Below are 15,828 nucleotides of genomic sequence, written 5' to 3'. Positions count from 1 at the left end.
GAGTGCACCTGCCTCAGAAAGGTCTGTGTTACTTTAACAGAAAGTTAATTAGGTCCTTCACCCTCCCTCTGGATATCTGGCTGAGTTAGAAGTGCAGCTCAGCACACAAGCTCCATCATCCATATTAAAAGTGGGATTTTCTAACTTGGCCTGGGCAGCCAGTTGACCAATAGGTTCCAACGTGTGTTTTCAATAAAGCTGCTTACCCAGGAAGCCTTATTAAGTGAGTAAGTCAAGCTGACATGATTTCTGTGCTGATTAACATGAAACCTAGGCTGTTTTTGCAATGTGGTAACATTAATTATTTATAGGAGGTAAATGAGGTTACAAGGAAAACAAACTCAAATTACCAGAAACAAATCAAATCATATATTTATATTTTTAAAATCTATGTACTAAATCCTGCTTTCATTGATTGAGGCCCAAGCTTTAAGGATCAAAAAACATCATGCTCTCTCCTTTCTGATATACAAAAGTGATGGAAGGTTTAACATTTCAAAGACTAAGCTGGTAAACAGGGATGTCCCAGTTGAGCTTCTCAGATACTTTTATTTGGTAAATTATATACCTCCAAATTGATCAGCAAATCTCAAAACAATTCACTCTTCCAGAATTGAACACAAAATATTTACTAAACCACCCATGTCTTCTGGTTTTCAAACTGCAATATTGTCAAAGAAAATTCTGATTAAACACTATCTGTTAGGCAAGTGAATTAAAGTAGTCAGGCTATTTCAATGTTTGCAGCTACTATGTTCTGTTAAGTTGCAATTTGTTCCAGATTTTTCATTTTTAATGAAGTATTATTATAATAGTTGCACTAAAATAATCTTAAATAAGCTTTGTAGACCTCTGGCTTATAAATCTAGTTGTTCTGCCATAGTCTTGTCTGATGATGTGAGATGCATGTGCAATGAAATAGTTTTCACTGTAACATATGGGAGAATTTAAAAAAATGGTCCTGCTCTCTTTTCCTGATCCTTTTAGACACCATATCACTAATATCTCCAACACCACTACACTAGACAGACCACAAGGTGCTTGCTGAAAAACAAAATGCTCTTCAGGTGATGGTTAGAGAAATAGTTCATGGTCATGTGGGGTACCAGCCAGTTGTGGTATGGTTCTTTCCTAGGATGGCTGAACCTAACAATTGGTAGAGTCAGTGGGAAACATGGAATGTTATAGGTTAAATGTATGTGGTAAGTCTCTAAACAGAGGCTGGGCAGTCCTCTGGAGAACAAAGTCTGAATGATCCCACCACAGTGTTTCATTTATTTTATAGTGTAAAATACAACAGTTTACTTACTAATATTCTTTTCAAATTTTGTAGTAATTATAATTATTTTATATATATTATATAGTTATAATTACTTTAGCATACTCTCTTACTTTCAGGAATTTCTCTATTTGGACAATAATTTATATGCCTACCTTATGTACTTCCCTTTATGATCTGGATTCTGGTAAGAAGGAAAAATATGTTTGACTATTATATGTTATTTTTGCATAAAGTATCCATGAGACAAAGCACCAGGGAATAAAAAGAGTAAGGCACTGGCACTACAATGAATAACCAAGTCAATTTTCATTTTCTTTAGTTGATTTTCTTGTAATATGCCATAGCTATATTAGTGTTTTGGGCATTTATTTGAGTCTTAGATTACTTATTTAGAATGGTGGACTTGGACTAGATAATCATAAGTTGAATCCTAATACAATTCTGTGCTTTATATCTAAGACATAAAAAGAAAGTTTAGATTTAAGTCAAAGCAGATATTCACAGACACTAATCATTGTCATTTCCTTTTCCAGAATCTAGGAATGGCAAAACCCTATGTAAAATCCAAGGAGATGACAGAGTTGGTCAATACACCATCCTGGATGGACAAAGGTCTGGGCTCTCAGAATGAGATGAAGGAGGAGGAGAGAAGACCAGCTGCTTATGGGATGCTTGGCAGCTTAGTTGAAGAGCATGACAGTATTGAGGAGGAAGAAGAGGAGGAAGAGGATGGGGAAAAGCCTAAGAGAAGGGGTCCGAAGAAAAAGAAGATGACAAAAGCTCGCCTTGAGAGATTCAGGGCTCGGAGAGTCAAGGCCAATGCTAGAGAACGGACCCGGATGCACGGCTTGAATGATGCCCTGGACAACCTGAGGAGAGTCATGCCATGTTACTCAAAGACCCAAAAGCTCTCCAAGATAGAGACTCTTAGACTGGCCAGGAACTATATTTGGGCTTTGTCTGAGGTCCTGGAAACTGGACAGACACCTGAAGGGAAGGGCTTTGTGGAGATGCTCTGCAAAGGGCTCTCTCAGCCTACAAGCAACCTGGTGGCTGGATGCCTCCAGCTAGGCCCTCAGTCTGTCCTCCTGGAGAAACATGAGGAGAAATCTCCTATTTGTGACTCTGCCATTTCTGTCCATAACTTCAACTATCAGTCTCCTGGGCTCCCCAGCCCTCCTTATGGCCATATGGAAACACATCTTATTAATCTCAAACCCCCAGTATTCAAGAGTTTGGGAGAATCATCCTTTGGGAGCCATCCACCTGACTGCAGTACACCACCTTATGAGGGCCCACTCACTCCACCCTTGAGCATCAGTGGGAACTTCTCCTTGAAGCAAGATGGCTCTCCTGACCTGGATAAATCCTACAACTTCATGCCACATTACCCCTCTGCAAGTCTAAGCTCAGGGCATGTGCATTCAACTCCCTTTCAGGCTGGTACCCCTCGCTATGATGTTCCCATAGATATGTCCTATGATTCCTACCCCCACCATGGCATTGGGGCCCAACTTAATACAATCTTTACTGACTAGGGCAGTAAGACAAACATTGCAGAGGATAACGTGGAAATGTTTTCCATAATTCAAGTGGTTGAGCTGAAGATTCAATGACCTTAAAGGAACCCTATAGATATATATTGGACACAGTAGCCCCAGTCCATTTGGGTCCTTCTGCACCTGACACACTCTTTTCTCATCAGCTTCTCATATTGTATTGATTCCTCTTGTTAGGGTTCTCAAGTGAAATTATTGGACTGTTTACAATCATGTGGAAATAAAACAGAAGCCCTGGGCCCTATTCTAATGATGCCAAAAACTCATTGAATGATCTATGTCAATTAATTTTCCATTGCTGGCCTCTGTTTACTTACTGGTAAAATCGGACAATTGTTTTAAGTCTAGATGATTTCTAAAGTCCTTCACAGCTCTGAAATTCAATAAGTTTGGTGATCATGCCTATAAACTTCTTGAAACTGAAAGGATTGAAGAATAATAGGAAATGGACAGTATGTGTGGAATGATTAGATGGAATTGCCAAAGGAGCACAAGATGCATTTTTCTCTGGGACTTGGTAGGACTTCTTTGCATCTATCTAAAAATACCCTCCAAAGGCTAAAATCCTAACTTGGCTTTCACCGTGAATAACAGAGCATGTTCTTTAAGAGATTAGCTCTATTTCTTGTTGGTTGAAAGCTGAACATCCCTTCCTTAGTAATTTGAGAACCATAATAGAGGTCTCATTTCAATTTGATTCTTGATAATACTTCAAAAACACTTCCTTAGTACTAGAGGTGGGGCAAGAAAGTCACTGTAACCCCAGACTCTTATGACCAATGGGACTCAGAGAAGTCATCTAGACCATTTCATAGCCTCAATAACTCAAAGGCTCTGGAAATTCTGAAGATGCTCGGGTGCAGCTATTGGAATCAACAAACAACCCAGGTCATATTCAAGAGCAATAAAATGGCTATTGGTTATACCAAATAACCATAGTTTGGGGACTTTCTATCTCACACCTGCCCATAGGAAAACCAAATTTTCTCTGGCAAGATGAATTACATTTGGTTACAGAAAACATGGTTAAAACCACTGACCTCTGTCCATACCAATTATTATTATATTTTCTAGAAGGATAAGCACCAGTGAAATTATTGACCAAACTGGAATTTTTCCAAAGCATATACAATTCTTTATCTCCTCCCCCACTAATTGTTACCTCTTCCTCACTTCAAAAACATAATATGTTGTTACATATTGTAGATAACATCCCAAGTGAGCAGACATAGGGATGCAGAAATCAAATCCAAGGTCAGTGAATGCTTTTCCCAATTTATGTTTTCATCACAAGTTTATCCTGATTTGCAGGATGTTTATTTTTCTTCATGTAACTCTTCTTTCTTTTATATCAGCACTAATTTTGTCAATTTTTTTTCCAGAGAAATGTGATCTGAGAAATTTCACTGGCCTGTTCAATCTGCCAGGACAATTATTTAAAACAAACTAAAAGCCTAAATGGTTTACATGATAGTGGATCTCATTCTGTTCCTGCCAGAGAGGATAAGTTTAGGATGTAGGGTACACAAATAGGGCCAATGAATAAAATTGATAAGGCAGATTAGTTTGCTGTTTTCTACAGCTCAGCTATCCCCTAAAACCTGCCAAACTATCTGTGTATCTTGAATTTTTAACCCTCTTATTTATTATCTCCTTACAGTCTAAGTTACCCTCTTTCCATTTTGCTTGCAGTGCTAGCCCTGCTGTATTTTGCACCCTTGGTTCGTAAACCCCCTTGAAAATATCCTTGCAGAGAGATCTTAAATCCCACGAGCTACCAAAATGGTTCCCCTCACCACACTGTTCTAGAGGGAAAAGGCAAGTAAACTGTTTACAAAATCATTCTTTCTGAGGCTATACTGGCACTTACCTTTGTGAGATGCTGTGGGGGATCTAGCATTTTCTGGCATTTAAGTTTGTAGATAATGAATGTTGTTGGAGTTATTTATTAGATATTTATTTAATTTATTTTTCCCTTCCTTTCTTTTTTTTTTTTTTTTTAAAGATTTTATTTATTTGACAGAGAGAGAGAGAGCGAGAGCAGGAACACAAGCAGGGGGAGTGGGAGAGGGAGAAGAAGGCTTCCCGCGGAGCAGGGACCCAGATGCGGGACTTGATCCCAGGACCCTGGGATCATGACCTGAGCCGAAGGCAGACGCTTAATGACTGAGCCACCCAGGCGCCCTCTCCCTTCCTTTCATGCAAATTTCTTGGGCTCCGTACATGTGCTTGTAAACCTTCCCTAAGGCTTTGTTTGGAAAGTAGCTCATAATTTTTCTAGGAATTCCTGAGTTTGGAGTAAGACAAAAGGAGGAAGTTAGTGCAGAATTACCTGTAATCATTTTATAAAAAGCAGCAATAATTTGAATGGCTATGCAATTTAATATTCTTAGATTCCCACCACCCTTCATTCTAAGATGAGCCAGTTGTTTTTTGAAAATCTGTTGTTTATGCTTTTGAGGAATATGATACCCATGAAACAGGCTTCCCTGGGATTGTTCAGAGAGACTTTCTAATTGAATTAAAATTTGGGAGTGCAGTATGATTGGAAAGAGTCTATTCTCTTACCCAAGGTGGTTTCATTCTTCCGTGGACTTTATCAAATTAAAAAAACCCTATTGTTTAAACTTTTTGTAAACAAAACAAAACACAAAACCCGGACTGTTTTTCTTCTCTTTTTTCTAGCAGAAATAAAACTGTGAGTTTTATTAGAAATTGTGTTGCATTGTCTGTCTTCAAAGTTTTTCTTCACTCTTGTCTATCATTTTTCTTGGACTCTATGTCCTGTGAGCAGTCAGCAAGAGCACAGGCCAGTCTGCCAGGAGGATTTACATCCCATATTTCAACTCATCTTGCCAGAAGATTTGAGAGGCCTAAACTAAGTAGTCAGAAGCCTAGAAGCACTGATCTCTGCCACACACATAATCAACTATGTAATCGGTAGTTGAGAAAAAAGGATCTTCCTATTTACAGAAATCTAGGGTAATAGGCATCCTAAGACATTGAACCACAGAGAGCTGGACCGTAGGAAGATGCACTCTTATCCAGAACTGGGCCTACCAACTTTTCAAAATTTATGAAGTATGTTTTTTGGCAACTGCTTTTTAACATTTCTTCTCTTGACTTTTTTGCTTTCAAGGTCTCTTCTTACGTGACTAAAATTCTGATGATAAAAGAAATAATAACGATGATGATAATAAAACATAGTTGGTTAGTCAAGGGAGAGAGTTGATTTAAGATACGGAAAGAAAGTCATCCGTCCACTGCTCTCCTCATCTGCCCAGGACCCACTCTCCAACTTGAAACCACTTTTTAAGCTTTAGTTTATTAGGTACCAAAGATCTATCATGCATATAAAAAGATATTAAGTACATTAGGAACAAATATGAAGTTACATTATTTTCCCCTTTTCCCATCAGTGGTATAATATAACAGTTTGCATATTGCTTTTTATTTACTTCAACACACACCAAGGAGCATTTTCTTATGTCATTAAAAGTTTCTTAATCCTTTCTTATAGCTGGCAAGCATTCCATGTTAAAATACCATAATTTACGAAGTCAAATTACATAATTTATATTTTTCCAATCTTTCATGATATTGAGTGAATAATCATGTACCCATGTCATTTGACACTTATTAAGAGAATCTTTACAAATAATATTCTGGAGGTATGAAGACAAACTGACAGATATCAAGAATCACATCTAACAGTTATTGGATGCTTACTATGTACTGTCGCTTTTCTAAGCGATTTACATGTATTAATTCATTCAATCTTAAAACCATCCCTACAAGGGAGACACTACTGTTATTTTCATTTTACAAACTAGGAAGTTTGTAAGTTGCTCTAAGGCATAGAGTAATCTGTTCAAGCTCACACTGCTAGTTAGTGGTGGAGCCAGGACTGGAACTAGTTGGTTTATCCAAAAGGTTTGAAATGATTCTTTGTGGTTATTTGTCTAGTAGGTACACAAGGATGTCATATCTGCAAGAAGCCAGAGCTGATGGAACTTTCTGACACCCTCCAGCTGTCCTTTACATATGACATCCTGTTGTATCTATGACCCAGGCTGGCCCATACCCAAGCTCTGCAATAGAATCTGAGAAGACTTTCCTTCCTCTGACAAAAGCTCAGCTTTGTATTGTATGTTGCCTATGTAGATATAGGCTAGCTCACAGAGCAATGCTTTGTTGCTTGAAAGTATCTTTCAGAGGGCTAAAATCTATTTCCCTGCTGTCATGTCATAGATCTTTAGAGCTTTAGAAAAAAGTTTTAGCGGGGAATTACAGAAATGAAAATTGCAAAATCTTCTATTGACAGAGAAGCAGCCTAGCTTCAAGATTATTTTTGTCTGGCTATATAACTTTGAAGTACAGTTTGTCACTTTGATCGTAAACATTGGCTTTAGGATCGAATAAATGATATTTTATTTATGCAACTTCCTGGTTGAATAACCTCTGTTAAGTTGATTAATCCTATAAATCCTCAAATCTGTCAAATTTAAAATGGCAATAATAGTAATGGTTATGTCACAGGGTTAGTATGACGGGCTAATTGTGATTATACACCCAGAGCACAAAGCAAGTATCTAATAAGTGGTAATTACTACCACCCATGTTACCATTCATTATTCTTTCGTTATATTTATGTTAACTTTTCTCTTTGCCTCCAATACATGACTGAGGGAGTGTCAATGGTGACTGCAGCAGGCCTAGGGCACCCATGGAATTCTTAGTTAAGAGGGTTGGATCAGGTGTGAAACTAACTGGTTGATAGTCCTGGACAATTTATTGAACATCTCTATGCCTGTTTCCTTCTGTATAAAAAAGACATAACAATTCTACCAATCCATGGAGTTGATATGAGAATTAAAAGTAATGATAATGCCAGTGAAGGGTTTGTCTCAGCTTCTGGCTCAAAGGAAGAAATCGACCATTATTATTTTTATTATCATCAGGGAGAAGATGAGGGAATCGAGAACAAGAATTGAGAACAAGAAGACAGAGCAGATCCTTTGCATTTATACAATAAATCATTGTAGCCAACATCAAAATCCAAGCCTTTTGACCTACGGTCCATACACTGGAATATACCATTTTCTAACTCATCACAGGGACATGTTAAATAGAAATCCCCAGAAGCAAATTTCCTGAATTGGGGAAATAGGAAACACTGTATTTTTCTTTCTTTTCTAGAAATTAGTATAGAGTAAAAAGAGCCTTGTGGTAGCTTTTTGCTGTCATCCGGCCCGAAACCATGTAGAAAAAGAATACTATTACCTCACAAATACATAGTATTATATACTTCATTTCAATTTAATTTTATAAACAGTTATCGAACATTTCCTGTGGGCCAGGCATTAAGCCAAATGCTGGGAATACAGAAATAAATATATGACCATGCTTTGTAAGTTTATAGTCTGGCAGAGCATAAAATAATAGAGCATTTTTACACAATTATTCAATATTAAGAGTAATGTGAGGCCAGTAGTTCAAGTATTATAAACACTGCCTGATAGAGGAAGAAACTGACAGATATTACTGATTAGCTAGGTCATTCAATCAGCTAGAAGTTAAGTCAGAGATGATCTGATTACAATGTTGTATGTTTATTTATTTGTTTTAGACAAGTGAAGGTCTGCTGTATTTGGGGCTAAGTAAAACACATGTTCTGAAATAAGGTTAATGGATGATTATGACAATTTGGGATAACTTACTTGGTTAAATTAAGTAACCCCTCAAAGCCTCAGTTGCTTTGCTAAACTTGCTAAAGTTAATCACTACGAATATTACATAAAGCAAAGAAAATTGTGGCTCAGGCTAGATGCAGATGCATAGTAACCAGAGAGGTAGTCGATAATAAAATTTAAAGGAATCCCATCAGGGCTGTCCTAACACACGTGAAAATAAAATGTTTGATCAGTACTTCATATGTGTGTAAGTAAGTAAACTTACTAAATGTGAATTGGAGAAAATATTAGAAAACAATGAAGACTCAAGGAAAGGAAGAGGCAATTGCTGTTTGCTGAGCATCCACAGCAGGTATAAAGTCACAAACCTCAGTTTTCAATATTGAATCAGTCTTCAAAATAAGCCGCTGAAAGGGTTCCAGATATTGTAGAAACCTATGTAGAAATGTGAAAGAAAATATGAGGACATGGCAAGGCATGGAAGCTGTCTGAGCTTCTGTTTTCTCATTTATAAAATGATTGTGTCATTAAATGCCTGAAGTTTCTCCCAGCTTCATATGCTTATGGTTCCATGAGGGGCCAGTGTCCATTTTCTCTGACAGGTAAAGTTGATAAGATAAGATAAAAGTTGATTAAGTCAAAGCTAACAGGTAAAGCAAAAACAGACTACAAAACATTAAAATGAAGGTTGGGGTTCTTGTGTGGTTTTATCATTAGCAGGCAGCTATTTTGAGGAACTGGGGTGCTTTCAGTTTGTTATCAACTTAGAGGGCAGTTTCCTAGCAATGAACTCACCCTCCACAGATGATGACAGAAGTAGGTTTGGCACCCAAAAGGCCCATAAGCTACAGAGAGCTAAAATAAATAAAGGTAAAATAATCAAAAATCAAATCAAGAAATTGCCTTATTCCTAGAATTGTGGTCCTTTCGCTCCCTTAAATGGGAAAGGATAAGATGATGTTGACTATGTTATTTACTTGGTTACAAATACAGCATGTTTTCAGTTATCCATATGAATAATCCATGCTGGGGATGACTGATGGAAAATATTTCACATGAAGCTCATTTCTCTATGCCAGCTGATATGTTTTTGTGTGTGTATGTGTGTACACACATATGAATGTATCTACATTTGAAAAACATACATCAAGTTACATGTTTATATGTGTGTGTTTATGGGTGTGCATGTGTGTATTTGAAGGTATGTGTTGGTACATGTTGAACACACACATCCACACACACACACATACATATATGTATATGTATATATTTGGATGAGGTCTAAAGTCAAATGGAAACACTTCTGCATCACTTAATTTTTGGCAAGTCTATATGCTGGGTCCATTCCTTTGCTAACTCAAGGATAATAACCAAGCTAGAAAGCTAAACACTGGCAAAGGGAGGTGGAGACAGCGAGTGGGGAAGGAAGTGGGGGGAGATCTCGAGTCTCCCACGGGACTAGACCTGGAGGGGCAACCTGATAATGGTAAGTGCTCTTCCTTGGTCGGAGCCTGTGCAGTCTCTTCTTCTGAGAGCTGGCCTCTGAGCTGAGGCAGATCCAGGGCAGGCAAGCACGTGGCTGCCTCACCAAGGGCCAGGCACAGCCGCAAGCTGCTCAGGGACTCCTGGAGCAGACGCTCCCCTGGCTCCTGCTCAGCCCACTGTTGCCAGCCGTCAGCTTCCCTCCTGCCAGACCCCTGGGCATGCTGATGGGAATGGCACAATTACCTAATCCCTGCCCAGGGAGATCTAGGACACATGCAGACAGATGGAGGACCAGGAGAATTCAGAACTGTTCAGTATTGTAGGAGCAAAGGAGACAAGCCTGGGAGAGGTTTGGTTAATGGGCCAGGTTTGAAAGGAGGTTCTAAAGTCTCCTTTTCTCCAAGAGGCTCCCAGGCAAGCTGTTTTTCTCACCTGAACAGAAGCTCTGGAAGAAAGACTCCAGACCTCCCCCTGGCTGCTGCCAAATAATCTGAGAAAGAGCATTCACTGACCCTCAGAGTCTGGGTTTCCACAAGGAAGAGAAAGTCACAGAAGGGAAGTGAGAAACAGAAGTCAGTCAGAGAGCCAGGAGGGCCCATACAGAGAGGGTGACAGAGAGTCAGAAACACAGAGATCAAAAGAGCACATGAGCACATCTGCCACGTTCGTTACCTTTCTTTATTTCTCACTCTTCACCCATGCAGTCTCACCTTCATGCAGCTGCCCGGTTCAGACCCTCAGGATCTCTGTGTTTGGATTCACACAACAGTGTTTTTTTAAACCTCTAATCTTTTCGCATCCCATGTCTCCTCCTTGCCCCAATCCATCCCGATTGACTGTCTTAAAGAAAAGCCAGGACCATGTCATTTCTTTTGTCAAATATCTGCATGCATTCTCCAAGCACTGCAGAATGAAGCCCAAACTTCTAGCCTCTTGTTTAATCTCTGTCCACCACAACAGGTCTTGGTCTAAATTTTCAGGTCTAAATACCACTAATTCTCCCCTCACTGTCATCGGAAGCCTCCCATCCCACTCCCCCACCCTTCTTTGCCACCCCATCTTTATATTTGTGTCGCCTCTCTGGATTATAGTGCCTCTAACCAACGTGAAGTGACATAGTTCCCTTTCCTTTGCTCCTGGGAGTACCTTTCGCTGGAGTGCTCTCTCCTCCATCCTCACTGACCAAATTGTACTTGTCCTGCAAATCCTAGCTGAAATTCTTTCTCGATAAACAAAACATCCTTATAATAATTATTGCCTCCTTCTTTATTATTTATATTTATGTTTATTTCACTTATATTTTTGCCTCCTTTCTGTATATTTATTTAATTATTGCCTTTTTCTTTTGCAGTGTAGGGAATCATGGAAGTTGACCTTAGAAATTAAGTTCTTAGAAATAAAATTCTATTTCCATCTAGGTCTCCTCTACTAGATTATAAGCTCTTGAGATGAGAGGCTGTTTTATTCCCTTGTTATATTAACAGCTCCCAGTGCAGTCCTTCCCATATAGTAAGGAGGAAATAAAACAAAATTTTTGAGGTTCATCTAAACATGTGCTCAGGATTGTGATGTTAGGTTAGCACCCCACAAACTCACATACAAGAACATTTCAAGAGAAGTATTCTTTCCCCCCCTATTTTATAGATGACCATAAGGAGTTTCAGATAATGTCCAAGTCTGCTCAACTCATAAGAAGGGAGTGGTGACTTTCTGTCAGGATGATTTTTGCACCAATATATGTGTGAATGAAAAAGAATGTAAACATCTCATGAGTTTTATCTGCCCAGTGTCCACCATGCCATTAAATATAACAAAAGCTTGACCATAAAAATATTTATTTAGATAAAGTTAGGCCAGTTGAAATAATATGGAATAAAATACAGACAAATTAAAAAGTGTTGAAGAAGTAGGGTTTTAGAAATAAACAAAACCAGGGGTGCCTGGGTGGCTCAATTGGTTAAGCATCTGACTCTTGATTTTGAGACTAGTGAGATTGAGCCCGGCATCAGGCTCCACGCTCAGCGTGGAGTCTGAGTTTCTCTCTCCTTCTCCCTGTGCCCTTACCCCCGCTCGCAAGTGCTCTCTCTCTCTCTAATTAAATAAATAAAATCTTAAAAAAAAAGAGAAATAAACAAAACTGGAGAGACAGAAATAAGCCAACATAAAGGCTGAGTAAGACTGGGAGAGGAGGGAGGGTGAGAGTAGGAAGTTTAAAAGAAGAACAAAGGCAAGATAGGAGTGTGGGTGCACCTTCTTCACATGGGACAACTCCAGTATTTTTAGATACTGTGTGAGGGCCTTGGGAGTGGGTGAGCGTGAAGTCCACATCAGGAAATGGGCAGTGGCTCCCTCTGCCGTGTCTCAGGCAAGAGCCCTGTGTCTTGATTCCTGCTGCACAAAATGCTGGGTGTCACCATACTTTCCACCGAGCATCCTTGAGAACAGTCTCTGATTATTTGTCTTCAGAAGAACAGAAATATCACCACCATAACTCATTTTGGAGAATATCAAAGACTATAGGTTTCTAAGTCTTTCTATTTACTGGAAGACTTATGCTACAATATGAAAGTTTTCATTTGGTCATGGATATATCTTCTTTAATGACAAAGTACAGCAAACAAAAAATTGTTTACCGATGAAGTGGATAAATAAATTTCTCCAGCTTACATGGCCATTAAGGTCTACTGATGTTTTGGGTCTGTGAGTCTGACAAACTCTCTGTGATTTCCTGGTTTGACACATACTATCATTGACTTTGGGCAAATTTCACAAACTCCCAGAACTTCAAAATCTTTATCTGCAAAATGACAGTAATATCTTGCAGGATTTTTGTAACATTAAATATAATTGTTTTAATCCATATAGCATGAGACCTGGCACATTATTAGTGTTCAGTTGTTCAGTAATTGGTAGTCTTTGTCATCATCATCATCATCAACATCATTCCCCCTACTCGGGTGAGATCTCTATCATGTTGGGCAAGAGGAAAGACAGATTAAGGCAGAGGCAGAGGAATCAGAAAAGGTGACCCATGAGGGTGCAAGTAGTACTGGATAATGACTAAAACCATCAAATGGAATTACTGGATTGCAGTCTGGAGCGTGTGACTCAGCTGGAGCATTGAGTACAACGGGTCCCTAAGCAGAAGCATCAGGGACAGACAAGGGGCAGCTGACAGTGTGCCCACAGTTGGCACAATCCAACAAGATTTTTCAAGGATAAATGAAAAAAAAAAGTCAGTCCTGAGAGGGAACACCGCTGAACCATGCTGCCCTGTTTTTGAGCAGCAGCTGCAAACAGGGATAGCAGCTGCAGCTGTTTGCAGAAGCCTGGATTCCCAGGGAAAGTGGGCATCAGGCAAATCAAAAGGGAGGGAGAGACAGGCAAGGAGCAATGCCCTGGGTTCCCAGGATGGCAGATTCCACTGCACAGAAATAAGTGCCTGAGCAGGGCGGGAGATATGTACGGTGGCAAGGAGAGGGTGTTCTGCATGTGAACAGTAGTGACAGCAGGCTGATGGATCAGTTGAGGAGCTAGCTCAGGGGTCAAGACCTTCTTAGCCCTTTCTGACCTTAGATTGCTGCATAAACATGAGCAGATAATGATTATGATAGCTGATATTAATTGACTGCCAACCAGATGCCAGGCAATTGTCTTCATTTTTTACATAAATGAAATAATGTAATTCTTACTAAAACACTATGAAATAAAAGCAGAGCTAGTGTTGTCTGTATTTTACAGATAGAAATTTGAGGCACAGAGGAGGAAAGCAGCTCTACCAGGCCACCTAACAAGGAAGTGACAAATCTGAAATTTAACCTGGGCAGTTTGGCACCTCAGCCTGAATTTTTACCCATTGTTTTCTAGTAGTTCTGTCCAATAGAACCGCCTGCAATCACAGAAGTGTTCTATAATGGGTAGCACTTGAAATATGGACAGTGCAACTGAGGAACTGGATCTTTTATTTAACTAAAAATAAGTTAAATTTAAATAGTTGGTTATGACACAATGGATAGCATAGCTTGATACTGTCTCTCTAGAGACAGATCTCTACGGATTAATTTCTATTCCATCTCAAAATTGTGGGTTTGCACACAAGGATGGAAAAAATTTCCACCATTTCCAAATGCTTGCCCCTACATATGTCATTAATCATTCATGACTCTTTCTTACTGGTCATTCTTCAGAATCCATCATGAGGAAGGTGCTAGGCTGTCACTATCAAGAATTTAGACTCTTGAACTGAGGAGGAAATGATAGCCCTCTGGGGACTCTAGACTATCTAAGGAAGGTGCCAGGCTTGGACATCAGAGGGAAAGGATGCCATTATAGAAGCCAGCTCTTCCAACAGCACTGGTTTTCTTTCTGCACAGTTGTACCCCCACCCAGTTGCTCTTCACCCATATAACATCTCCCCCAACCCCTAAGTCAAAATTGGTGGGGCTCACCTGCTGTGTGCTTAAGATTTTAAGTGGTTTTCTCTAAAGGCCCGATCCAAGTCACTTCTGCTGTCTACCCCCTTGTTAGCAAATATGAATGGAAACAAAGGAACATTTTTTTCCCATTCTAAATATATCACTGAAGAAGCCCTCTAGCAGGATCTATGGTGCATCTTTGCACACAAGGAAGAGTCACAAGCAGTTCAGAGATGGGGGAAAAACTATTTTCTGCAAACACAAGAAAAATAACACCTCCCCAGGTAATTCTTGAACCAGAATTTTTATTTGAGCCTTCCGACACTTGAATAACTGACCTTTGGCATCAGCCTAAGCCTCTGGAAACTCCAAGGCCTTATTTGACATATGTTTTCCTACTTGGTTCTTAACTAACCTATTCTCTGTCTGTAGAATGATAGACCTTCCAGTTCCCCTGCCTTCCCTTGCTCTTTTGCCTGCCAAACTCCTAAATTTCAAGATTTAGCTCAAAAATCACTTGTCCTGGAAATATTTTTTGATTCTTCTCCCAATGCACACATATTCCAGGCTGGGCAAAGTTCCCTTCCTCAGTAAGCTTAATTTTTTTTTTTTAGATTTTTATTTATTTATTTGAGAGAGAGACAATGAGAGATAGAGAGCATGAGAGGGAAGAGGGTCAGAGGGAGAAGCAGACTCCCCACCGAGCAGGGAGCCTGATGTGGGACTCGATCCTGGGACTCCAGGATCATGACCTAAGCCGAAGGCAGTCGCTTAACCAACTGAGCCACCCAGGCACCCCCCTTCCTCAGTAAGATAATGGCTCCTTTGCTCATGCCCCCAAAACATTCCCCCTTCCTTCATTCTGCTGTACCGCTATATTCCTAAATCCGTCTCCCCTAAAGACTGTTAGTTCATCAATAGTAGAGAGATAAATTACAGATCTCTGTCCCTAGTACCTTGCAAAGAGCTTGATATATGGCAAGAGTTTAATAAATATTCATTGAATAGAGTGAAGAATAAATAACTGAGCTAGAAACAAGATCAGACTCGTGTGGCAGAGCAGATCACTGTTACTGACAGAACAACCCTAAGGTCAGGAACAAGGGAGCCTGTTCCCTGGCCAAGCTGACCTTTTCTCTTCTGAACAGAATAATCAAGGACCAGACTATCTCCTCCTCATTCCCTGACACCCCCATAAAATTCCAGTCATTCTGATTTTATCCTCACATTTGCCTTCCCCCCACCCCCTTCCAAAACAGTTCTAACACACTCGGTTTCTCTCTCCCTCTGCCCCAATTGTTTCTCTTTCTATAGCATCGGAATCTCATTGTCATGCCTGCCCTATTCCCTCCTGACCTCTCAACCGCCCATTGTTAGATGTCAGGAGGGCCTGG

At 39.7% G+C, this 15,828-nt stretch overlaps 1 protein-coding gene across 1 annotated transcript; it reads left to right on the top strand.

Annotated features, from left to right (window-relative positions):
• Positions 1 to 1,824: 1,824 nt before the first annotated feature.
• NEUROD4 (neuronal differentiation 4) lies at positions 1,825 to 2,820 on the top strand. The gene has a single exon (XM_025882685.2). The coding sequence runs from the start codon at positions 1,825 to 1,827 to the stop codon at positions 2,818 to 2,820; it is 996 nt and encodes a 331-aa protein (XP_025738470.1).
• The last annotated feature ends 13,008 nt before the right edge of the window (positions 2,821 to 15,828 follow it).

This window comes from Callorhinus ursinus, unplaced genomic scaffold (genome assembly GCF_003265705.2).
Source record: "Callorhinus ursinus isolate GAN/ISIS: 27379988/994484 unplaced genomic scaffold, GSC_fseal_2.0 scaffold44, whole genome shotgun sequence".
NCBI lineage: Eukaryota > Metazoa > Chordata > Mammalia > Carnivora > Otariidae > Callorhinus > Callorhinus ursinus.
This window is presented reverse-complemented; position numbering and strand designations above follow the sequence as displayed.

Coding starts and splice junctions, on each gene's coding strand:
- NEUROD4 (XM_025882685.2), top strand. CDS start 1,825: ATGGCAAAACCCTATGTAAAATCCAAGGAGATGACAGAGTTGGTCAAT.